General features: G+C 57.6%; 1 protein-coding gene across 2 annotated transcripts; it reads right to left on the bottom strand.

Moving 5' to 3' along the window:
* Positions 1 to 200: 200 nt before the first annotated feature.
* On the bottom strand, positions 201 to 11,596 carry ST3GAL4 (ST3 beta-galactoside alpha-2,3-sialyltransferase 4). 2 transcript variants are annotated; one of them, XM_082493746.1, is made up of 11 exons: positions 11,551 to 11,596; positions 3,894 to 3,972; positions 3,278 to 3,359; positions 2,627 to 2,707; positions 2,424 to 2,521; positions 1,966 to 2,026; positions 1,629 to 1,724; positions 1,355 to 1,544; positions 1,084 to 1,227; positions 826 to 969; positions 201 to 371 (listed from the first exon to the last, which is right to left on the bottom strand). In XM_082493746.1, the coding sequence occupies exons 2-11, from the start codon at positions 3,928 to 3,930 to the stop codon at positions 285 to 287; spliced, it is 1,020 nt and encodes a 339-aa protein (XP_082349872.1). In that variant the 5' UTR covers positions 3,931 to 3,972; positions 11,551 to 11,596; the 3' UTR covers positions 201 to 284. The 2 variants fall into 2 exon arrangements, with proteins under 2 accessions (XP_082349872.1, XP_082349871.1); XM_082493745.1 differs by lacking the exons at positions 2,424 to 2,521; positions 2,627 to 2,707; positions 3,278 to 3,359; positions 3,894 to 3,972; positions 11,551 to 11,596 and having other exon boundaries at positions 1,355 to 1,724; positions 1,955 to 2,392.
* Between the last annotated feature and the right edge of the window lie 12,758 nt (positions 11,597 to 24,354).

Here is a 24,354-nt window from a genome sequence, read left to right as displayed (position 1 = left end):
GGAAGGAGGACCCCCCCCACAGTCCAAAAAAAATCCCCTCCAGGTCCTCAGTGCGTCCATAGGAAAAGGCGGTGGCCGCGCTGCCTCGGCACAGCCCCGCGGGGCTCCCTGCGCCCCCCAACTCCCCGGGGGACCCGCGGGCCAGCGCGGCCCCCCCACCAGCCCCGCTGGCTCCAAGAGTCCCAGCGCGGGGTGGCGGCAGTGGTGGCAGCGGCGAGGACGCTCTGCCCTGGGTGTCCCTGCTGCGCGGCGGGGGACGATGTCCCTGCGCAGCCCCGGTGTCCTCAGAAGTAGGTGAGGTTCTTGATGAGACCCAGATCCAGCATCCGCTTGATGGCCACCGCCTCGTGCGAGACGTTGTGCTCCGACGCCTGCGGGATGGGGAACAGGGGGTGACACTGGAGCTCCCGGTGGGGTGCGACGCATTTTCCTTCCTTTCCAGCCCTCCACCTCGTCCCCCCCACCAGCGTGGAGTTGGCCCTACACCTTCACCTGAAGGGAGGAGCTCCTCAAGAGGAGGGACGTGACCCTGCCCAAGTGCCCTGGCCATGAGCCCTTCTGCTCACCCGTAACCCACGTCCAACTCTCCACTATGACTACAAAGATGTTGGGCTATAGGGAGAAGGTGGATGATGACCAGCCAAAGGTGGACTTCACCACCCATTGTGGAAGGGGAAGAGAGGTGTGACTATGGGGACAGCCTCCCAACGCCACCCAGCAGCACCGGAGGGAGCAGGGCGCTGCTCTCCCGGGCTGCGATCCCCCATCCCAGGGGAAAAATTGGGGGGGCGTAACATGAACAAAAAGTGGGAGGTAGATACTTACTGCCATGGACTTGAGCGTGATCTGCTCGTAGTAGTGAATGGTCTGCTTCTTGTTGGACGAATCGGGGTAGCCAAAGCCCGCGATGTGCACCAGGTCGCAGAAGTGCAGCGCCAAAGTGATGGCCAACAACCCCGTGGTGGGCTTCTGGAGGGAGAGGGGGCAGAAGACATGCAGAGAGCTGTGGGCCTTCAGTGACCTGCACGGGGAAGGCCAAGGGGGCCGGGGGGAGGAGGGTGCCCAGCCATCCCCACCCCTTACCTGTTTGACCTTCCGTGGTTGCTTCATGGGGAGGTTGAGCAGTTTAGCAGCAGTTACTTCCATGTAATAAGGGTTGAGGATGCGCACTCGCTCGGGGTTGGCATCCCAGATCAACGGGGGCTGTTTCCAAAACCCTTTCCGAACCTACAAGAGGACAGAGATGTCCAGCGGTGTCCTGATAATAGAGGTGGGTCCCCAGGGTAGGGTGGGATGAGGGTCAGACCCTGCAGCAGTCGAGGAGGACTTGGACCTGGTTCCCCACCACGCTTACCCTCTTCTTGTCGTTGAGGATGGCTTCCATCCACTGGAAGTCCATGGGCTTGAAGGGCACCAGGACCAGCAGCGTGTCGGGGTTGTTCTCCGTCCTGGGGTTGAAGTGGGCCGACTCCGGGTAGAAGAGGCGCATGGTGGTCTTGGAGCCCACGTCCTGCTCATAACCGTGGACCGGGGCGTTGTTCAACCTTGGGGAGGGACACGGGGACATCACAGGTGTGAACCCATCTGCAGGTGGCACCGGGGATGGTGGGGCGGACCCAGGGCCGTACCTGATCACAACGTCGTACGTGTTGATGGTCTCCCCCATGGAGCTGTTGCGGAGCCGGTGGCCGTTGCCCACCACCGCACACCTCCGGCACTTCAAGCTGCGAGAGAAAAGCCACGTCTCAACCAGACCTGCTCTAAACCAAGGTGGGTTTAACCCCGCGTTGGCCACTTTACAAAGCTTCCCGTGCTCCGTCCACCATCCCTGGGTTGCAGAGGTTCATTCTGCCAAATCCTGGGCCCACAACGTGCACATTTCCACCCCTCCCCAAAGGAGCAACGAGGAAGAGAAAGAAAAAAAAAAAAAAAAAAAAAAAGCCCCAAAACCCACCCCGGCGTTACCTCTGGATGCTCTCGGGTAGGGAGTAGTGAGTGATCGACAGCAAGCGCAGGAGGACGTCTTCTGCAAAGCAAGGGGGAGGAGGAGGTGAGGAAGGCAGCTCCTGCCTGCTCCGACGCCCTGGGTCCTGCCCCATCCCTGCCAGATCTCCTCCCACCATTAAGCCCAGCTCCGGGCAGATAATCCTCGGCTGGAACCCACCCTAAACCCTTTTGTAGGGAGCACGTGCACCCAGGGCAAGTAGATAACGTGGCGCAAAGTCTGAAAATCATTAAAACAACTTGCTAGGGAGGAGGAAAAAAGAAAAATAGTCGCGTGTCCCCCCCAAAAAAATAAAAATAAATAAAAAAAAAAAAAATCGACCTGCAGATGTTTTTGATAAGGAAGCTGAAACCCCCGGGGAGCGGCAGCAGGACGGACAGATGGCTGGAAACCCACGGCGAGCGCTGCCGAGGCTTACCGCTTCCTTTCGTGCCGTAGGGCAGCTCGTAGAGCGACGGCGTCTTCACCCAAAAATAGTCCTTCAGCTGCAAGAAGAGCGGGTGGTCCCTCGTGTAGCTGCCGAGGAGCAAAGGGCCGGTGAGACAGGGATGGAGGGATGGCATGGGGAGGGGGATCCTGGCTCCACGTCCCCCGCTCCTTGCTCCCAACCCCGATACTCACTTCCCGATGAGCTGCGCCGCTTTCTTTTCCACCTCCCCGAGGGGACACATCGTCTTGTTTTCTTGCACGGGGAAATAAAAGCTGTGAGGGAAAAGGTTAAAAAAAAAAAAAAAAAGAAAATACATTATGCCTGCTTCTCTGCATCCCCCTCCCGGGAAAGGGGGCTCCGGCACCGCCACGGCGGGATTTGAGCCATGCCGGCAGCGCCGGGGAATATCGCGAGCCAGATTTAAGGCCAGCTCTGCTTTGGGTGTTTATTTGCTGGGCTTGCAGCTTTGCATCAGAAGAGGTCTCTCTTGCCCCGCTCATAGACCTCACGCTCTCCGCTTTCCCCATCTCCATCAGCATCGCCGGGACTGGGAAGAGCGCGAGGTTTTCCCTTTCTCCCGCGCTCAGAAAAACACCAGCGTTTGCCAAAAACCCCGCAGAACCCGACCGCCAACACGCCCCGAAGGGGAACATCGCATCGTGTGTGTCCGTCCCCCCCCTCCTCCTCCGGCAGCAGCCGAGGATGCTGCCACCTCCCTGGTCCCCCAGGATCCAGCGAGACGATGCTCCGGCATCCCTGCGCGGGACGGGTGGGAGGATGTCACCTCCCGAGAGCGAAGGAAAGGGCAGGAGGTCCTTTAAACTTTAATAAAAGCCACTCACAGCTGTATGTACCTGTCTTCCCGGTAGATCGAGTACCAAACCATGACCAGAAACAGCGCCAGCACCCCGAGTATCTTCCCTCCTGCGTGCCCAGACAGCCGGGGGGGGGGGGGGGGAAAGAAAAACACCGTCAAGCCGGTACCCACGGTTTGGATGATGAGATGTTGAGGATCAGCAGCCTCCTTGGGGATACCCTGGTAGATCCAGGATTGCGGAGCCGTCCCCGGCAAAGCCTTCTCCCCAGGGAGCGGCGGAGGCCTGGCTGGCACGGTCCGCTCCGGGATGGAGCCGGGTTGGTTTTGTCCCGGCTCCAAAAGCAGCCGTGCCATTTCCTCCTGCCCACCTCACGTCAAAGGCTGCACAAACACATTCCCTCTTTCCGGGTGCCTCCAGCCCGTTTTTCTACCACAGAGCCCGAGGGCTACTCCGGGCCCGAAGGATCGAGGATCCCAAAAATCACCCTCCCCACCGTGACTTCGCCCGTGACGCTCCCGACGCTGCATCGCCTGGCTGGAGCCGCAGCAAAGCGGCATCCTACCCCCAAAGCCAAATTTCCAAACGCAAATCATGCGGGACAGCTTGGAAAAAGGGAGACAAGAGAACCCGTGAGACTCACGAGACTTGTTGATCATTTTTATCAGCAGGAGAGGCATCAGGCGAGGGCCGGAGCTCTCATCGCGGCTGCCGCCGGTCACCTGGAGTGGGGAAAAAAGGGAAAGGCATCCAATTAGGTCAAAACCCCTGGGAGCCATCCCCAAAAACCCCATCCAAGAGGCATCACCGCCCACTTGCCCCATCCGCACCTGCGGACAAGCGGGTACGAGGGCTCCCCAAGGGATTTATTTCCATTTAAATTTCACATTTCTCTGCCCCGCAGCCGCCAAAGGTTTGATTTACACAGAGTTTATAAAAGCCCAGGCAAGCGGCCGCGGTTCCCAAGGAGGCTCGGCCGTACAGCTTAAACACCAAAATTCCAAAGGGAAAAAATAAATGAAAGAGGAAAAACGAGCCCCCGGTGGGTTTTCAACTGCAAAACCCCGAAGCGCCCATATTGATGCCCGTGGCAATGACACGGGGGCAGATTTTAAGCCCATCCCTGGCTCAAGCATCCGCCTGGCACCAGCCACCGCAGGTATGAAGCCGGACGCGCCACCACCGCCACCGAGCCAGGCAGAAAGGACCGGAGCAGCCGAGCGGGATCAAAGCAAAGAACATCACGTACTTGGGGAACCTCCAACGCCTTCGATTCAACCATCCCAGCCCCGGGGAAGGGGGATGCCGCAAGCTTAATGCATACGCGAACGCCGGTTGGGGAAGCGGGGCGACTTTTTTCTTCCTCCGAAACCTCTCGCTCCTGGAATAAGGCAGCAAAAAGCCGTGGTCGGAGCCACCCCGGGACCAGCTCAGCCCTGTCCCGTCCCGACACGGCGAAGACGAGAAAATTAACTTACCGGGTGGGAGAAGTTTTGGGGGGGTACGCGGGAGATATTGCTCCCCAAGGATGAATCCTACCCTAAGCCCGACTCAGAGTTGGGTTTGGCTTTGCCACCCCGTAACGGAGCCGTTCCCCGCTCCGGCCCGGCCACGTCTCGGAGGAGGAGAGGGCGAGGAGGTGTTAAATGCCCAGCCAAGAGGAAAGGTACACGCCTGGGCTGGGCGATGGAAATCCTCATCTTGAGGGATTACTCACCTTGTTGGGGGGGGAGGAAAGGGGGGGGGGGGGGGGGGGGGATGCCACCCATCTCAGCACCCCACCCTGCCTAACGAAGCCCTGTTAATCAACCCAGCACCTGCCGCCTGACAGGGCCACGTCCTCGCCCAGTCAAGAGCAAGTCAAGACTAGCGGCTTTTGGGGCAAAATAGGTCAAGAAAGAGGAGAAACGGGACCAAAGAGGGACCCACAAGAGCCACATTCTTCCCTTCCTCATCACCGGTTCCTGAAATTATATAAGGGCAGGAGGGGCAATTAAAAGGGCATTAAGGACAATTAAACCCTGCTACAAGCAACGGGACGGGCTACGAAGCACAAAAAAACAAAATCTGCGTCCGTTTGACAGCAAAGCAGAGGGAGAGGGACGGGCGAGGCGGTACCCTGGGAAAGCGCCCGTCGCCCCCTGAACCCCTTCTCCTCCGTAAAAAACGGATAACAACCCCCTTCCCAGCGAGTCGTGCCCGGGCACAGCCCCGCCGTCGCCTGGGGATCCCAGGAAGGGGAAGCAAAAGCTCCCCCCCCCCGTCCCCAATTTACACCCTGGCTCTCATCCCGCATCGGTATTCCTGGCTCGGGAAGGAAAGGGGAGATTAAACCCCCGATCGCATGGGTCGGAGCAAGGAGGGATGAGGAGCTGGGGAGGGAGGGGGCGTGGGGGGGGTCTCGCTGCTTTATACGGTAGGTTTGCTTGCAAAAACAAAAAAAATAAAATTAGGGGAAAGCAGCTTGAGTTTTCTCGGGGAATATTTTTCCTAGCAAAACCGGCCACAAAAGTCCCCGAGGGGAAATCTGCCGCCGCAGCTGAAGGCTCACGATGCTCCTCGGGGGCCCGAGAGCACACACACCCCCCCCACCCCCCCATTCGCCCAGGTTTGGGGTGCTGCCGGGCATCGGGATCCGAATTTAGCACCAAATTCGCTCCCCCCCCCCCACCCAGCGCGCTTCACCCCTCCCGCTGGTTTAGGACACGGGGAAAATCCCCCCTCACCCCCGGTGTTTGTTTTTACATACCGGCTCTTTTTTTAAATGTGGTTTGGGTTTTTTTGTTGGGGGTTTTTTTTTTGGGTGGGTTTTTTTTTTTTTTTTTGAAGGCTTTGTGATCTTTTCCCAGGCTTGTACGCACAAGCTGGGCCTGATGCAAAACTTATCTAAGACAAACACGGTTAATAATCCCGGAGGAAAATGAACGCTGTTTAGTGAAGCGTTCAGAGAATGCGGAGCAAAACAGAGCACACCCAGGCTGCCCCCGCGCCCAGGCCGAGGCGGAGGTGCTTTTGCAACAAATTCAAGCTCCCCCCAAAGCCTTGTGCTACCAAATCCGCAGCCCAAACCACAGTGGCTCCTTAAAGCTGGAAGATCTGAACGCCCCCGAGCCGGCTCCCTCCGTCCTTATAGAGCTGGGGGAGGGAGCGATGCTAAAGGGTGCTGCTGGTCCCCGCAGCATCCCTGACCCCCCAGAAAACTCAGACGTCGCAGCATCACTGGTCCCCCACAGCATCCTCGGATCCCGCAGCATCCCTGGTCCCCTGCAGCATCTTTGGTCCACCCGAAAACTCAGACCCCGTAGCATCACTGGTCCCCCACAGCATCCTCAAATCCCGCAGCACCCCTGCTCCCCCTGCAAACTCAGACCCCGCAGCACCCTCAGACCCCGCAGCATCCCTGGTCCCCCAAAAACTCAGACCTCGCAGCATCCCTGGTCCCTTGCAGCATCCTCAGACCTCGCAGCATCCCTGGTCCCCCAGAAAATTCAGACCCCACAGTATCCCTTGTCCCCTGCAGCATCACTGGTCCCCCACAGCATCCCTGGTCCACCCGAAAACTCAGACCCCACAGCATCCCTGGAGCCTCACAGCATCTGCAGATCCTGCAGCATCCCTGGTCCCCCAGAAAACTCAGACCTCACAGCATCCCTTGTGCCCTGCAGCATCCCTGGTCCCTTGCAGCATCCTGAGACCTTGCAGCATCCCTGGTCCCCCAGAAAATTCAGACCCCACAGTATCCCTTGTCCCCCCGAAAACTCAGACCCCGCAGCATCCCTGGTGCCTCGCAGCATCTGCAGATCCTGCAGCATCCCTGGTCTCCCCCCCAGCATCCTCAAACCCTGCAGCATCCCTGGTCCCCCAGAAAACTCAGACCTCACAGCATCCCTTGTGCCCCACAGCATCCCTGGTCCCCCAGAAAATTCAGACCCCACAGCATCCCTTCTCCCCTGCAGCATCACTGGTCCCCCACAGCATCCTTGGAACCCGCCGCATCCCTGGTCCACCCGAAAACTCAGACCCCGCAGTATCCCTGGTGCCTCGCAGCATCTGCAGATCCTGCAGCATCCCTGGTCTCCCCTCCCAGCACCCTCAGACCCCGCAGCATCCTGGTCCCCCACAGCACCCTCAGACCCCGCAGCATCCTGGTCCCCCACAGCACCCTCAGACCCCGCAGCATCCTGGTCCCCCACAGCACCCTCAGACCCCGCAGCATCCCTGGTCCCCCACAGCATCCGCCACTACAGCATCCCTCCAGGTGCCCCAATACAGCATCCCTCATCACAGCATCCTCCCCCGTCCCCCAACCACAGCATCCCTCCCCGCAGCACCCCCCCGGCCCCCCCCCCCAGCACTGTCCAGCAAGGCCAGATTCGGCGCTCACCCCTCTCACGGAAGGGATGCAGGCGCTCCTCGACCACCGCTCCCACAGGGTTCAATCCGGGGCATCGCCTCCCCCACCAAGCCCTGGAGCTGGGGGGGAAAGTCCCGGGGTGGATTCGGCTCCCCACATTTAGAAGCAGCACCCGAAAAAGCCCCTCTCTTTGATGTCTGGGCAAGGCACCTCCAAAGCGCCCCCGGGGCTGAATATTATCGCTGCATAAATTACTTAAAAGCCCCACCGCCGCCCCCTCTTCACAGCCAGGTCTCCCCTTCCCCAGCCTGGCATCACGGGAAAGCCCCATCCCCGGGATGCTGTGAAGCTCCTCGCCAAGTTTCCCCGTCTCCCTCAGATCCAGAGCAGGGTTTTTGCCTCCCAAATTTCACCATGTCCTGGGAAAACCCCTGGGAGATGCCAGCAACGACCCTCCTGCTGCAACGGGTGACCTCGCAGGAGTTTGCCCCTATATCTTCACCCACCGGGATCTCCCCCCCCGTGGCCTCCACGGCTCCGGCATCTCTAGATTTAAGTCACGTTAATCCACAAAGCGGCAGCGGACACTGGCCAAGCTGCTCCCATCCCACAATCAGGTAAATATAAAAAATAATAATAATAATTTAAAAAAGCATTTAAAGCTGTGGAGCCCAGTGCAAAGGTGGGGGGGTGATGCTAAATCCCCGCACCCCATCCCGGCACGGGCAGACGGTGATCCCAACCATCCGGCAAAGCATCCCCGGACCAGCAGGCCACCCAGCAAAAGCTCTCGGTACTTTTACGTTTCCATGGTAACCCCACAGATTGGGAAAACGAAGCGTGACACGAGGCGAGGACACCTCTCCCGTGCTCCCACCATCCCACCCCGCACATCCACAGGGCACGGAGCCGTCCGCTGCCTGATCCAGCTCCCCTGGGCGAGATGGATGGTCGTCGGGGAATGAGCATCTCCGATGGTTCACCCCCCCCCCAAAAAAAAAAAAAAAAAAAAAAAAAAAAAAACAAACCATGCATTAATTTTTAACTGGAGCAGGGCTGGATTTGAAGGGATCCCCCCCCCCGAGGAAGGGATGCACCGGCAGTCCCTAGGGATTCACTCCTACCAGTGGGAACTGAAGGGAGACGGACAGACGGACAGGACGGCACAGACCCCTTCACCAGCCAGACTCTCCCACGCCTTCAAGGCACGCAGGGACCAGCAGGGACCAGCAGGATGGATCCTGCGCTCCAGTTTGAGGACAAGAACCAGGATTGACCCCCGCGCCAAGGAAGCAGTTTACACCCCCTGGATCTTCCAAGCCCCCATCCATCCCACAGGTTTTCTCCACGCGGTAGGGCTGGGATCGCCGGAGGAGCCTGGCGGATGCCGGCTCACCTTCCCCCCGCACCGGCTCAGCCGCATCCTGCCCCGGCAAAACCATCGCGTGCCGGAGCCTGAACGCAACGTGGGAGGCGGCCGGGGGTGATCCTCCGGGGAAAGGATCCGGCCAACTCGAGGCGCTGCCTGGGCTTGGCAGAGCATCAAAGGTACCCAAACCCTCAGCCTGGCATCCCAAAGCTTCTTCGCCCCGGCTGCTGTGAGCTCCAGGTGCTCGGGGATTATTATTTTTTTTTTTTTTTTTCTTCCCCAAGCTGGGAAGGAAAAGGAGACCCATAGCGGGGAGAAAAAAAAAAAAAAAAACAAAACACTCGTGGGATTGCAAATAACCCACCGTCGCAAGCCCAAAAGGCAGCAGGATCTGGATCCGATCCTGCCCCAAGGGATGCTGAGGTGGGATGGGGATGCTGCGGAGGGGACCGGGGATGCTGCAGGGGGGGGGGGACCGGGGATGCTGCGCCAAGATGGGGACGCTGCGGGGGACCAGGGATGCTGTGAGGGGGACTGGGGATGCTTCAGGGGACCAGGGATGCTGTGAGGGGGACTGGGGACGCTGCAGGGGACCAGGGATGCTGTGGAGGGGACCGGGGGATGCTGCCAGAAAACGGCAGGGCAGAGCAATCGCAAGAGCGCGAGGCGCAAGCGCAGCGGGTCGGGGGGATGCAGGAGGTCTTTAGGACGCGGCACTGCAAAAAATCGATCCCGTTCGAGACCGGACATTACCCCATCGAGGGCGCAGAGCGCCAGCCCACGCCTCCGGTATCCACACTTCTCCTTTTTTTAAGAGCCCTGCGAGTCACTTCAAAGGAATTTTAATTGCCCGTTAATAGGAAAGGGCACCACTGTTTCCTTAGCCCGTGGTATCCTCGGCATACAATGACCCAGCCAAAGATTTATGATAGGGTTGGTTTTTTACACCCCCCCCCCCCCTCGTTGGCACGTAAAGCCTTAACAAAACATTTACCCATGACGAGGGTGCAATTTTAGAGGTGGCAACAGCAAATAAGCTCAGGTAGGACAAGTATTTCCACAGCGGCAGCACGTCCCCAGAATAAATCCGGGCTGCTCCTGCCTTTCCGCGGCACTGTTGGTTTTAACCAGGTCGGGAGCCGAAACCCAACTCAGGCCGGCACCGCCACCATCATCTCCTCTCCCGCTGTTTGTTTTTTTTTATTATTATTATTTTTCCCTAAACGTTGTAGCATGGAAAACACAGGGATTGGACCTAAATCCCTTCCTATGGCCCCAAAACACCAGTTGCGTGGAATATCCCACACCTCCAGGGTAATCCCACGCCATCGAAGGAGCTCCTCCTTGGTGTGTTAGGCTACATTATTATAGGTTCTATATTATTATTTACATTATATAGGTTTGAACACGCTTTTCCTATTCTAAAAAAGCAAATTGGAGACCCTTTGCCGCCAGAGGCGGCTCACTACAACCCGGAGGTGACAGCCGAGCTGCCGGAAAGCTGTGCCACCCGCGGAGGGACGTCCCCACGCTAACTGAGACACGGGCGAGCGCCCACCGGTGACCGTCGTATATTTGACGGCATCTCATCACCGAGCCCCCAGCACCGATCTGGTGCCCCTCTCCTCCTACCTGCCTCAGCCGGTCCCCGTTTGCTGCCACCGTCGCCTCCTTGCCGTGTTTACTCGCCGGCGCCTCCATCCTCGGGGGACCGCCCAGGGATGCGGGCGGCAACGGCGAGAGCGGCTTTGCTCCCACGCTTCGCTCTAACTCCCCCCCCCCAAAAAAAAGCAGCAGAAAGGGGAAGGAAGCACGCTGGGGGGGGGAGGGAGCGGCAGGCAAAGCACTCGCTCCCTTATAGCGGGGACGGGAACGGTCCAAGGAGGTAAAAAAAAAAAAAACCAAACCCTCGAGATGCTCCAGCCCCATCTCCAACCCAGACTCAAGCAGCGCCCAGGTTCAACCTTCAGCTCTCCGGGGAATATTAAAGGATCTCGAGCTCCCAGGGCTGAGTTATCCTACAGGCAGCTTGTATCCTTGGTGGGTTTTAACTACAAAGGTTTCTTTTGGGGTCTCAAAAGCCACCCGCCTGGTCACCGTCCCCTTTGCGAGGCCCCAAGTGCCACCTTAACCCCCTACCGGCTGCAGCAGCCCCGTGGTTTCCCCACCGCTTCCTCCAGGCCTCCTGTTTTGCATCGGTGAAGGCAAACAGGCTGGTTTTGGGGCAGCCTAACCCCCGGGGTAACCCCATCCTTGAGCTGAAGTCCTCTGACCCCAAAACCTCTGGGGGGTGAAGCAACTGGATGGATTTACCCTCTCCTGCCCCTACACCGGGCACGCACGCACATCCGCCCTGCTCTTTTCTCCCGTGTTAACCGCCACGGAGGAAAATAACCGGGAAATAACTCATTCCATCACTTTGCACCCCCAGCATCGCCTCCACGCTCCATTAAACCCCGTCAGCCACGCCGGGTGGAGGATGCTCGTCTCAGGGAGACCTTTTCCAGCATCCCCGGCAGCGGGAGAGGCTGAAGCCGGTCCCCACCGATAAGCTGGCAGGAGGTCACGGCTACTTACGGTCCGTCCTCTTGGTCCAGGCAGGAGCTCGGCGGGATCTACGAGGCCATCCTCTCTTCCCCTGGCAAAGGGAAAAGGGAGAACATCCTTAGGGCTACAGCAACCCACCCCGGCAGCGCGCAAGGGATGCTTCGCTTCGGAGGATCCGGTGGATCCCTACTTATGACCAGCCGGGGCAGCTCTTCCGACGGCCGATGAGGAACCAGTCCCCGGGGACCGGCAGAAGCGCCCTGGGGAGCCATCACGTGTCGCAGAGGATGTCTGCGCTCTCCGCAAAGCCACCCACCTCCTCCGGCACCGGCAGCGCCCGGGGCCGGGCTTCCAGCTGCCTTTAAGGAGGAGACGCAGACCGCGCCGCAGGTTTCCCCAACACCTCCTGGCTTTTTCCCACCGAAATCCCCTTCCGTGACTCACTCGGATTTTTCGGAAGCGGGTGATGCCCTTTCCCAGGGAAAGGGGGATCCAGCTCGGCTCACCCTGGGATGCTCCGCAGCTCTCCTGCCTTTCCACGCGGAGGACGCTCCTTAACCCCACGTCTCCGGCATCTCTTCCCCCCAAACTTTCCAAATTACGCATCCTCACCCGGTGCTGCAATATCCTTACAATTTTAGGAAGGAAAAGCCCTGCCAAGGAGCTGCCACGCACAGACACCCTTCTGCCATGCTGCCTCTCAAAGAAAAGCCTCGCTCTGCAAGGACAGCTGCTCCGCATCCAGCTTAATTACCCCAGCTAACGAGCAGCAAGGTGGGGCGAAGGGGGCAAACCTTCGGTGCAAGGAAGGGCAAAGCAGATGGGGAAAGGTGACCTGAAGAGGAAGCAGCGAGGCTCTCTCGGCAGCCGGTGCTTGAGTCCTGGCAGAGAAGATGCTTCCGAGGGGAATATTCGGAAGGGCAGGAGGTTTCCTTACCTCTGCGCATCTCCTCCAGCTGGGAAAAGCAAAGGCGAGAGATGCTGGGGGCCACCGAGCGGGTGCAAGCCTTCCCCAAGGTAGGCTTTGCTCTTGGCGCCCCGTTAATTTTAACAACAAGAGGGTCTGTCCCCACGCAAGGGACGGGCAAGGAAACCACCGAGCGTCTCCGAGACGCTTTCTCCCATCATCGAGGCTGGCTGCTTCTCCCCAAAGACTAAGGGGATGCCCTGGGAGGACAGGGGGTGGCTCCAGCCCGGTGCCACCTCTTCCCTCCTGGGCCAAAGCAGCTCTGCTTTCTCCTACCTCCACCATCTGCCGAGGGGAGCAATTAAACCCCAGGGCTTGGGGCAATCAACGGCCAAACGAGATGCACTTGGGGCCGCTTCACAAACGCCCAGCAAAAAAAATCCACCTTCCTGCACCGGGGTCTTTCCAGCAGCCCCGAATCCACCGGAGTATCCAACATCGCTGCCGAGGAGGAGCCTTTTTATTTAGAGCCGTGAATTATAGGATCCGCTAACGAGGTTAAACTCTCCCCCGGGGGAGCTCCTGCTAAAGCACTTGGAGGCGCAGCATCAGTCTCGGCTGTATGGATGATGATGATGAGGAGGAGGAGGAGGAGGGTGCTGAGCGCTGCCTGGGGGTGGGCAAGGGGACACCTCCTTCCCAGGAGGATGCTGCAGCCCGGGATCAGCGGGAGACTGTGAATCCTTAAAGCCCACGGCTCCCGCCGAGGAGGATCCGAGGTCTTGCCCGAAGCTGGTCTTTCCAGCTTGACTGGAAGAGCTGGGAGCCGGATCGCTGCCGGTCTCCCCAGGATGGTTTTCCAGCCTCCCGAGCGGTTCCCACCACCACCATCAGCCGTTCCCAGCCCACGGTCCAGAAAAAAAAAAACAAAACAAAAAAAAACCATCGCGGTTCAGGCGTCCGCCAGGTCGAGAGCCGCCGTCTCCGCCGCTCGCCGCGGGCGGCTCAACCCATCTGGCAGCTGATCCCGGCAGGAAATGAACGTCCCGTATCCCAGAGCCCTCAAAAAAAAAAAAAAAACAAAAACATACAAAAAACCAAAAAAAAAAAACCTAAACAAGCTGAATTTTGCTCCTTTTCCTCCCCGGCCTCCCAGCTACACCGCCTGCCTCAGTTTCCCCTTCCTGCCTACCAGGCTGCGTTTAAATAACGATTTCCAATTTTGAAGGGGGGCGAAAGGCACCTTGTGCTCGCTCCCCGGCCTCTTCCCTCTGGGATGCTCACGGCTTCGGATGGAAGAAAACGCAAAACCCGACGACGGCCGCATCCCTTTCCCTATTAAAGCCGGCCAGGATCAGCCCTTCGAGGGGCTCAGCCCCGGGCGCAGGAAGGGCACGGGCATTTTTGGGATTTGCGCGGGCAAGAGGGAAGGGATGAGCTGCCCAATCCCTCCCGTCCATCATCCTCCACATGGAGGACCGGTTTCTCCCCCGCCCCACCGGAGGCTGTTAAAAAAGAGGAAGGGGGAGATGGAGACGGAGTTTCTCCTCCTTCCACCGGCCAAACCCGAAGCCCGTCCGTCTGTCCGTCGGCGCGCCATCACCGGCGCCGGTCTCCCTCGGTTAAAATTACCTCCCGAGTGGGGAGAGAGCAAAAGCCAGGCTGGGAGGGGAATAAAATCCAGGTGAGCTCATCCTCCTCCTCCTCCTCCTCCTCCTCCTCCTCCGCCGCCGCCGCCGGAGAAAACGTCTCTACTTGGCATGAGCGAGGTGTTTCCAAGCCCGGCGCATCCCTCACGTCACCCCGATCGCTATCGCCCCGGGACCAGGAGCTTATTCATTCGGCAGGTATTAAGCGGGAGATAATCCGGCCGCTTCCCGGCCCAGCCAAAGGCGGAATTCCGGTGTGGGATGCGATTTTTTCGGTCGAGGTTTCATCCCCGCTCGGCCTCATCCCGGCGGATGCTCCCGGGCCAGGAGAGGATGGAAGAGCCACCAGCAGCAGAACCCTCATCCTCCACCCCAACTGGTTTTTTTTTTTGTTTTTTTTTTGTTTGTTTTTTGTTTTTTTTAAATTAAATTAATAAATTATTGCATTCATTAAATTATTTTCTTAAAAATAAAATAATTTAATAAACCTCTTTCTACGCGATCCCCGAGAACGGGAGGAAAAGCAGAGCTACCCAGCCAAGCCGGATTATCCGAAGCAGCAACCGACCTAAAAATAAACGACCGCTATTTAAGGACGAGCTCCCCATGATAAACCCCTCCCCAAATAAAACACCGAAAGGAAGAAATAAGCAGGAGAAACCGCCACTGTTTCCAAGCCGGGGGGTGTTCAGCATCACCCATCAGACCAAAAATAAAAATAAATAAATAAATTAAAAAAAAAGCGCTTATTTGGGGTTTATTTCTCAGCAAAACTCTGCGCTGCCAAGAGAAGAGCATCTTAAAGCCGCTGATTCGCAGACGCTCCATGGGTTTAGGCGAGCCAGGCAAATAAATAATTAAGATTTAAATATGCGTTTGCATAATACGGGTAATCTGTCAATTTAACTTGTAAACGCAGCCGGAATTAAGCAGCGACTTTGTTAATTAGGTAGCAGAGGGGCTTGGGAAGCCCCAGCTCCGCGGCAGATGCTGAAGGACGGTAAAGGATGCTCAAAGCCGAATTTGCCGGGGGGGAGGGGGGGGTTGGCAGGTTTTATCCTCCCCTTAGGGCACCAAACCCTCGTGTTCCCCCCCAAAAATCCCCCCCAGACACACACACACCCCCCCCAGCTCCTCCAGCCCTTCGGCAGGAGCTGCCCGGACCTTCCCGCACCGAAAGCCGCGAGGGTCACCATCCCCCCCCCCCTCCCCCCCCCCAACACCCCCGCGATAACGAAATAAAAAGAGCCTGGGGGGGAATATTTTTGAGGATAAATCGCCTTTTTTTTTTTTTTTTTTTTTTTTTTAAATAGCATGCTTTGAAGAGCGGGCTCTTGGTCACCCTGGGCTCTCCCCATCCCAAATTCCGGAGCTCGCTACCCAGACGCAGCCTGGGAGGAGGAAACCTGTTGAGCTCGTACGTGCCCGAACAGACGGTTCTTTGTGATTTTTCTTTTTTTTTTGGGGGGGGGGGTGTTCTATTTTTTTGTTTTGAAGCGGCGCTGGTTATCACCCAGGACCCCGAGCCCCAAACTCCAGCCTGGCTCATATATATATATATATATATATATATATATTTTTTTTTTTTTTTTTTTTTTTAAAAAAAAAAAAGGAAATTTAAAAAAACCACCGGAAAGCGTCGCAAGCGGCTCAAAACCCGACGGAGGATCCAAGGATCCGGCTTGTGCAAGGCCAGCGGGGCGAGTTGCAACCTCTCGCCGCCGGCACCGCGTTCTGATTTTAAAAAAAAAAAAGAAAAAAAATATAATAAATAAATCGAGGCGCAGCTGACTCAGTCCTGCCGGATATGGGGATGCCGAATCCGGCCGGGAAAAGTTCGGCGAAGCTGCCGGCGAGCTGGGGGAGACATTTTGCAAGGGGGAAGAGGCGAAGCGGGAACGGCATCTGGAAGCGATCGGAGGCGAGGAGCCTCTCCCAGGCACAGCAGGGAATTCCAACGGCGTGAGCTCAGGTTAAAGCCTCCTTCACAGACCCAGGATTAAAAAAAAAACCAACAAAAAACCAAACAAACAAAAAAAAAACCCCAACCCACAACCCCAAGCTTCGGCATATATATTTTTAAACCTGCAAATACTGACGGAAAAGCAGCCAGTTCCCCGCTTAGTCCTACCTGGACGCGGCTTTGTCATCTAGGTTGATTCTGATTTGCAATTAAAAAAAAAAAAAAAAAAAAAAAACAAAAAAAAACCAAACCCAAAGAAGAGGAGAAACTTCTCCGCAGATTTGTTGCTAGAATTTTGCAGGCGTGGTGTCGGGAGGAGAGTCCTCCGCCGGCGCTGCCTTGTTTAAACGAGCCGGGCTTTGGCGTTCCGATGCAGCCCCGCGCCATCCATCCCTTGGGACCGCCGTATCCCACCTCCGAGCATCCCTGGCCGGCACGGGCTGCATCCCACCACGGTCTTCGCGTGACCGCAGCTCGGCAAGCCCAGCAGCACCTCGGCATAATCCGGATGGCACGGAAGAACTGACGGAGAACGCCACGGTGGAGCGGGTCCTCTGCAAGGAGACCCCCGTTCCCCTCCAGCCGTCCCTGAGCCCACGGGACAGGGACCGGCAGCACCCATGGGTGGTCAAACCCAACCCTCCTTGGACCCCGGTAGAGCACGTGGCATGCCGGGAGGGTGACACCGGCCACCCCGTACCACCCAAACCGGTGGCACAGGACAGGCTGCCTGCCAATGCCCTCGTGCTTCTCCGCCGTGCCCTTTCGCGTGACCAGCAGGTAAATACGCACCTTAAACCCCCAAAATACCTGACCGCGCGTTAACACCCCCATCGAGATCGCATAAAGAACTCACCCGTAATTAATATAAACCACCTCCACGGCGGCTCGTGCACTCAAAAAGTCCCGAGCGTCCCGCCGAAGCGCCGCCGGCGAACCTGCGCTCCGTCCCCGTGCCAGAGGAGGATCCACAGGGGACGTGCAGAATCCGGCCCCGTCCGCCAGCGCCTACCGAATCCCGCTTCCCCCAAAATCGCCGCTTCGGCCCCATCACGCGCCGAACGTCCCGAAGCAAGCGCTCGCCCGCATCCTTCCCACCTCCGTCGCTTCCCACCCACCTTCCCGGCGGCTCGGCGGTCACCATCCCGTGCCGATCCGTGGCACGGCGATGCCGGCACCGCCGCTCGGAGGCCTCTGGCAGATGGCAAAACACATGCTGGAAAAGAGCCGCAGCCCGTGCCAGCCCGAAAGCGCTCCGAGCATCCGTCAGTCCGAAGGAAAAGCGGGATGGAAGGGAACTCCTTCTCCGGTTTCGCCGTTCCCCACCAGCCAAATCCCTTTCTCCTTCCTCCGAGGAAACTTTCCAGCCCAACCCCGGTCACATGCAAGGGTCAGCAGCTGGAAACGCAAGAGATTAGCAAGAACCGGATTGTTTTGGTTTGTTTTTTGTTTTTTTGTTTTTTTTTTTTCACTTTTCCCTCCCAAGAAGACGCAGGATTTTCCTAGAAAAAGCTCGAGAAACGGGAGGGTCGCAGCTGGAGGAGGGAGAAGCCGCCCGTGTGCAAGCGCGAGAGGCGAGTTTAAAAAGAAACACCAAAAAGAAAAAAAAAAAAGAGAACCAGACGTGGCGAAGAGCAGCGTGAAAGCGTCGAATCATTTCCTTTTCTCACTGCAAAATCAAAACCGCTCGCGCGAGTGTCCCCAACGACGTCGTACGAGGATCACCGGCCCCAGCTTGGGATGGGGGGAGCGGGATGGGGTCCCCACAGGGATGCAGGCGAAGCCGGGGGGATGCCAACCTCTGCAGGAGGTGGACCACATCCCTACTCCTTATGCAGCCATCGTGCTACGCCCAGAGAAAACAACCAAAAGGGGGAAAAATAACAGAAAATAAATTATTTAGAAAAAATAAATAAAAGCACGATAGAAAAAAGCTCTCGAGAACAAGACTCCCAGCCCAAACCAACTCCGAAATACTCAGGAGTAAAGCAACGAAACCATCGCCTTTATACAAGAGAGTAAGTAACAGAAGATGTGGGATTTAGAGATATCGCCAAATAATTAGCTCTAATTAGTGGGATCCAACCTGAGAATTGCTGCTGGCCAAAACCCCCCGAAAAGAGGCCCGGGGAGGTCTCGGCGAGGCTGGGCTCGGAATTCCCACCTCCTGCAGCCTGGCACCCACCTCTGATGTTGGTTGCAAGCAGGGGGGATGACACCAGCTGGAAAGTTCCGGGCTTGGAGACGTTAAGTATGGTTATTCCAGAGTTTAAAATGGATTTAAATAGGCGTTTTCACGCCACGGATGGGTTTACACACCATGGGTGGGCATCCAGGAGGATGCTCCGGTCACCATGACAGTCCCAGCTCCGGAAGACACCCTGTTCACAGGTCTCCATGGTGGACATCCCTTAAAAATTAGTGTCCACAGGCAGTTCGTCCTCTTATATTTACATTTTCAGAGTCCTTAGCCCGTATCCTCGTGGGATTTGGTGCTTTGCTGTAGCAGTTCCTATTAAATCATCGCCTGGAGCCGAAGGAGCAAGCAGCCCTCTAATGATGCAGATAATTAAGCACAGGGGTTAAGGAGAGTCCAGCAAAGCGCGCTGATCCCATCCTATAGCTTATAATGATGTTCGGAGTTCATTATAGGTTGGACACATCGTTAGGAGCCAGGGTAGCAAGAGGAGACCTCACACCTGCAGGACAGCCAGCACCGGAGGCGGAGGTGGCATCTCCTGGGATGAGTCCACCTCCGAGTCCTCTGCTCGAGATCTCGGTTCTTCCCAGGCTGGGATCCGGCACGTGCTGCGGAGAGCTGCGATGCCACGCGACGCAATGCAACGGGAACCGCAATGCAACGGGAATCGCAACGCGCTTTGCAGAAATGCGAGCAGACTGCAGCCACCAGCCCCGGCGCATCCCCCACTCCACACCCCCCCCGGCACGGCTGATCCCCGACCCCAAAGCTCCGGCCCAACGTGGACCCCCCGCCTGCTCCGAGAAGGCTCTCCGTACACTCCAAATCATCATCTCCATCACCAATCCGGGGTGGATGGTGGATGCTCTGCCCGGGGTGTCTGTCCCGTGTCACCCTGCCCCGTCGCGCGCCACCGAAAGCCTGAGCGGAGGCAGCCGGCGAAGCCTGGGTGATCCCTCTTGCTCCACCACCGGCCTCTTCATCTCCGAGAGTGGTCGGAGGGAGAACCCGGCACAGAAGAAAGACAGGCAAATCCAGCAGGGCTTTCCCAAAAGCTCCGCCGTGAGAATTTAATTAGCTCGTCTCGCTAAGAGATGGGGACCGGAGTCGCCGAGCAGCCCGGCACCAACCCACCGGCCATCGCTCTATTAACCCGCTGGGAAAGACACATCTCATGCCTGATGGCCAAGCTGAGGAGCACAAAAAAAAGCCCCCAGAGGAAGATTTTCCTTTGTTCTCCGCTCCCCGGAACAATAAAACCCCATCGGCTCACCTTGCGAAAAACCTGACACTGAAAGATCAACGGGGCAAAATCCGGGTGGTCCTCATCTCGTGGTCCTCATCCCCTGGGAGAGGAGAGCTCCAGGCGATGGGGCGGGATGGGATTTATCAGTATCCTCCACCAGGATACCCAGATCCCGCTCCCGGCGGCTCCGTCCGCACCGGGATCGGTCCTTCCTAACCCTTCGGGATCACCAGGCTACCGGAGAGCATCCGTCAACCGGGCAGAGGATGCTCAGGACTCGGGGGTGGGGGTGGGGTAAAGCCCAGACCACTTAAATAAATCATCCTCAGCCCGCGCCGCTGCGAGAGCGGTACTGTCCTGAGCCGCAGACGGGGCACGTCCTCCCCTCCCCGGGGCCTCCGGGAGGATTTTTCCCTTCCTTACACCGGCGCCCGGGAATTAATTATCGCGCATACCCATCGCAACGAGCCCCTCAATCCCGCGCGCTATGGGGAGACGCCAGAAACTCTCTTGCCGGGGAGCGGGGGGGGTGGGGGGTGGTGTCTCCGGGATGGGTTCCGGGGGGGTCTCCGGGTGGGTTCTCCTTCCTCGGGGGCAGCCATGGGAAGGGACGATGCCGAAGGAAGGCCGTTTTTTCCCGGCGAGACGCAGGGGTTTTGTTTTGCCGAGGATTGGCAAAGGGCATGGGGAGAGCTAAGGGCTCGGAGAAAGGGGGGGGGGGGGGGGGGGGGGGGCGGCTTTCCTCTCGCTTCGCCACCTGGGAGCTCAACCACGCTCCGGCGCTAATTAATGACATTCATTAGAAAAATAATAATTCAACAACAACAAAAAGAAGGCAAAAATAAAGCTGTGCCGCGCTCGCTAGGGCATGGATGCCGACGGCGGGGGATGCGTCGGCGGGGGTCCAAGCTTGGGTTAACGGAGGGGGGGGGGGAGGGCATGGTGTCCTCCCCCATCCTCAGTTTGACCCCCCCCCATCCCCAATTTGCCCACACACCCCCCCTCCAACCCCCCAAACCCTGCAAAGCGGGCAGCGCTTGCCTGTCTTGCCGCCCTCCCAGCGCCGAACCCCCCAAATCCCAACCCCTCCAGCCATGTCGTGTCTCCCCCCCCCCCCAAAAAAAAACCCACACCCTACAAAGCTTTTGCTTCCCACCCCCCCTTTTTTTTTTGCTCAACCCCCACCAGCTCGCAAAGCCGCTGTGCGGCCGGATTTGTAGCGGAGACGCGGACACGGGGGGGGGGGGATGCGGACACGGGGGGGGGGGATGAGGACACGGAGGGGGGGGGGGGGGATGCGGACACGGGGGGGACGCGGACGCGGAGGGGACCCCCAAAAAACACACACACCCCCAACGCTGCAGACTCACCATGGGGCGGGCGGGGGTGTGTGTGGGGGGGGAGGCGGCGGCGGCGGGAGGATGGCGGAGGGTGCGGGGAGGTGCGGGGGGGGACCACACACACGGACGGGGAGACCACCGGGGACCGGTGCGGGGATGCCGGAGCCAGCCCGGGGCTGGGCGGGAGGGGAGCGGGCACGCTTGCGCACACAGCCGGGGAGGGAGGGAGGGAGGGAGGGAGGGAGGGAGGGAGGGAGGAGGGATGGGATGGAGGAGGGATGGGAGGGATGGAGGGAGGGAGGGATGGGAAGAGCATCCCGGGAGCTGGAGGCACCCGCTGTCCCTCCTCCCCCCTTCCCCTCCATCCCTCATCAACTCAATATCAGGTTTAGGTTGTGTTTTTTTTTAGGGTTGGGGTTTTTTTGGTTTTTTGTTTTTTTTTTTTTCCTGCAGAATAATTCATTCCCACCGCAGGAATAGCCCGTGTCCGGCCACCTCGGTCTCCCACAGGGTTCCATTCCCATCCCATCCCACCCCATCCCATTTCCATCCCATCCCATTTCCATCCCATTTCCATCCCATCCCATTTCCATCCCATCCCATCCCATCCCATCCCATCCCGTCCCATCCCATCCCACCCCATCCCATTTCCATCCCATCCCATTTCCATCCCATTTCCATCCCATCCCATCCCATCCCGTCCCATCCCGTCCCATCCCGTCCCATCCCATCCCACCCCATCCCATTCCCACCCCATCCCATTTCCATCCCATCCCATCCCACTTCCATCCCATCCCATCCCATCCCATCCCATCCCATCCTTGCGATACACAAAATCGGCAGCCCACCCCTCGAGGCTTTTATCTTTAAGGCGCAAAATCCATCCCTCCCGCGCCGGGGTGGGGTTTTGCCAATCCCTGAGATAATTAGCGACATTAACGCCGATTTTCACATGGGAAATAACGCGAAATATTGGCAGCTTTCTGCTGATGGCAGCGAAGTTTGTTCCCTTTTACCAGGCTGGAAAGAAAGAGGCAGCAGGAACCTGGAGGGCATCTGCCCCATTTGAAGATGGACGTGTCCAGCGCCAACAATATTAATTGATAAAATACCCGACGGGTCTGGTATTGCCAAAGCTAATTGCGCAACCGCATCAATATTTGAAGAGCATCCTCGCTTCGTCCCTCAATCTCCGTGGGATGGGGTTTCCTTGCCGGCGAGACGCGAGGTAACGGGGCAGAGAGTTTTACCCGTGGTGACAGGCAAGCTCGCCGTAATTAGGCTTTAATTGCCACCGGCTCGTAGACAACCCCAGAGTAATTATTGGGGCCACAGCTCAGCGGGGGGGAGCTGGGATTCGCTTGAAGACCCTTCGGGTCTCTTGGGTTCCCCCCGCTAGGTTTATTGCATCTGAAAACAATAAACGGCGTTCAATAAAACTCCAGCAATAATAACGCATCCCAAATGTCTATTTTTACCGTGCCCCCAAGACAGAATATTAAAAGAGGCTGCAAAGCTTCGCTTCCCAGGATCTTCTCGGCCCTCTCCCGCTGGTGCCAGCGGGATGGGCTCCTTTCGGGGTGATGGCTTCCATCCCGGCCGGAGCTTTACCCCACAGCCTGGGGCAGCACCAACAGGACCGAGAGCAGAAGAAAAGCCCTGGCAGACTTGCCCGGATGTCCCCGCCGAGAGGTCTCTGTGGCTCGAGCTTCACCGAGGTTTGGGGAAACGATGGTGATCCCCCGAGCACCACTTGAGTCCACCCCGTCGGAACCTCAGGAGGTCTGAGCGCACCAGCGGGGCATCCTCGGGGCAGGTACGGGGTGCCTGCTGCGCCTACTCATATCTCCTCGGGGGACCCATCTGCTAAGAGAACCCGCGGGTGGACCCAAAGACCAGCAAAGAGCTTCCAGTGGCCACCGCAGCTCCAGTAGACGAGGCGTTTTTAGAACCCACCAAAAAATACCGCGCCTCGGAAACGTATTTGCTGCCTTAGCGGAATGCCACAAGCCTTTGCTGGGTAGTTAGTCATTGCTAACGACTACACCCTGCCCTAATATTTAATTTACAAAGGATAAATTGCCAGTTAGATTAATTCAGCATGATGAGCGCCGAGTAATTTGGAGAAGAAAAGGGGCGGGGGGGGGGGGGGGGGGGGGGAAGAAATCCCTAGCTGTTTGAGAAGTGAATTTGTAACGAGCTCTGCCATCACCCGGTCCAAAGGTATTCAGAGACGGCATCAGTGAAATGGTTGCAGCAGTGAGGACGGGGCAGAGGTTTTTCCATCCCAGGATGGCCTCAGACCATCACGCCGCTGCCGAAAAGGGTGAGGAGGACACAGCAGGAGCACAGATCTCTTAACGAAGGAGGAGGGGGATGCCCTCGGAAAGGCTCACAGAGGGACAAGAATGGGGCGATTCATGCCCAGCACAAGCCGGCTTTGTCCTGCTGCCTGCCGACCACCTCGGGCTCACCCGTCCTCAACCCACAGCCTAGAAGCGCTGCCTGGCTTTGCAAGCCCAGCCCCAGGACCTCGCTAAACCCTCCGAAAGCTCCAGCATCAAAATTCTGCCCTCCGCTCTTGGGGCAGGCGGGGAGAGTCCCCGCTCCGGGCTCCCCCTATCCCAAAGGAGATGGGTGACGGCCAAGCAGCGCGCTTTCTCGTCTCCCAGCAGACAGATGGTCTGCGGAAGATGTGCTGCTCGGTCGGCTGTCGCAGCCCTCGGAAAGTCTATTTTCAAGACAGCTTTTTTTTTTTTTTTTTTTTTTTTTTAAATACCTGAAGAGGGAAGCTTCCTGGGCAACAGGATGATCCAATCTGTTGTTTAACCATCTCCATGCCTGGGTTGACCTAAGTGGGCATATAAAACCGTGGTGTTCCCTCACCCAAGCTCCCTCTCGGCACAGAAAACGCCCCAGTATGGGGAAAAAAAAAAAAAAAAAAATCATCCCTGTCCCTTAGCAACTTAAAACCTGGGGATACAAACCAGCCAACCCTCCTGGTCATCTCCAGATCCACTCCTACAGCAGCTCCTCAACCAAACCTGGCTCCCGAAGCGCTGTGTTCAGGAGATCTGAAAGAAGAGGGAAAGACTCCCCTAAGGGATCAGCCCAGCTTTCTTACCACATCCTGCACTTTCGCAGAGAAATAAGAATAGAAAAGGTGGCTAAATCCAGATGCGCTGCCTCTCCCCTGCTGTTAAAGGTACCAGGGAACCGCCTGACCTGAATATTTATTAATCGGATGAGCCGAACAAAGCCCCGGGCATCTCCGATGATGCCACTCGCAATCCAGCCGGCTCTGGACTGCTCCATCACAGGGCAGCACACCGAGCAGCCCTGGAAACAAATCGTACCTTTGTTCCCCCTCCCCAATCAGCAAAAAAAAAAAAAAATAAATCATCCACCCTTAAAGCCCAGTGTGTTGAAAGGAGTAAATAACTGGGGTAGCCGGCGAGATGATTCTTGCAATTACATCCCTGACCAGAAACCAGAGCCCTTTTTGGCAGCCAGAACTCATGAAGATTTC

This window comes from Vanellus vanellus (assembly GCF_965231255.1).
Source record: "Vanellus vanellus genome assembly, chromosome: 21".
Taxonomy (NCBI): Eukaryota; Metazoa; Chordata; class Aves; order Charadriiformes; family Charadriidae; genus Vanellus; species Vanellus vanellus.
This window is presented reverse-complemented; position numbering and strand designations above follow the sequence as displayed.

Coding starts and splice junctions, on each gene's coding strand:
- ST3GAL4 (XM_082493745.1), bottom strand. CDS start 2,235: ATGATTTTCAGACTTTGCGCCACGTTATCTACTTGCCCTGGGTGCACG. Junction 1,228..1,354: donor TCCTCAACGACAAGAAGAGG/GTAAGCGTGGTG, acceptor GTCCTCTTGTAG/GTTCGGAAAGGGTTTTGGAA. Junction 970..1,083: donor AACCACGGAAGGTCAAACAG/GTAAGGGGTGGG, acceptor CTCTCCCTCCAG/AAGCCCACCACGGGGTTGTT.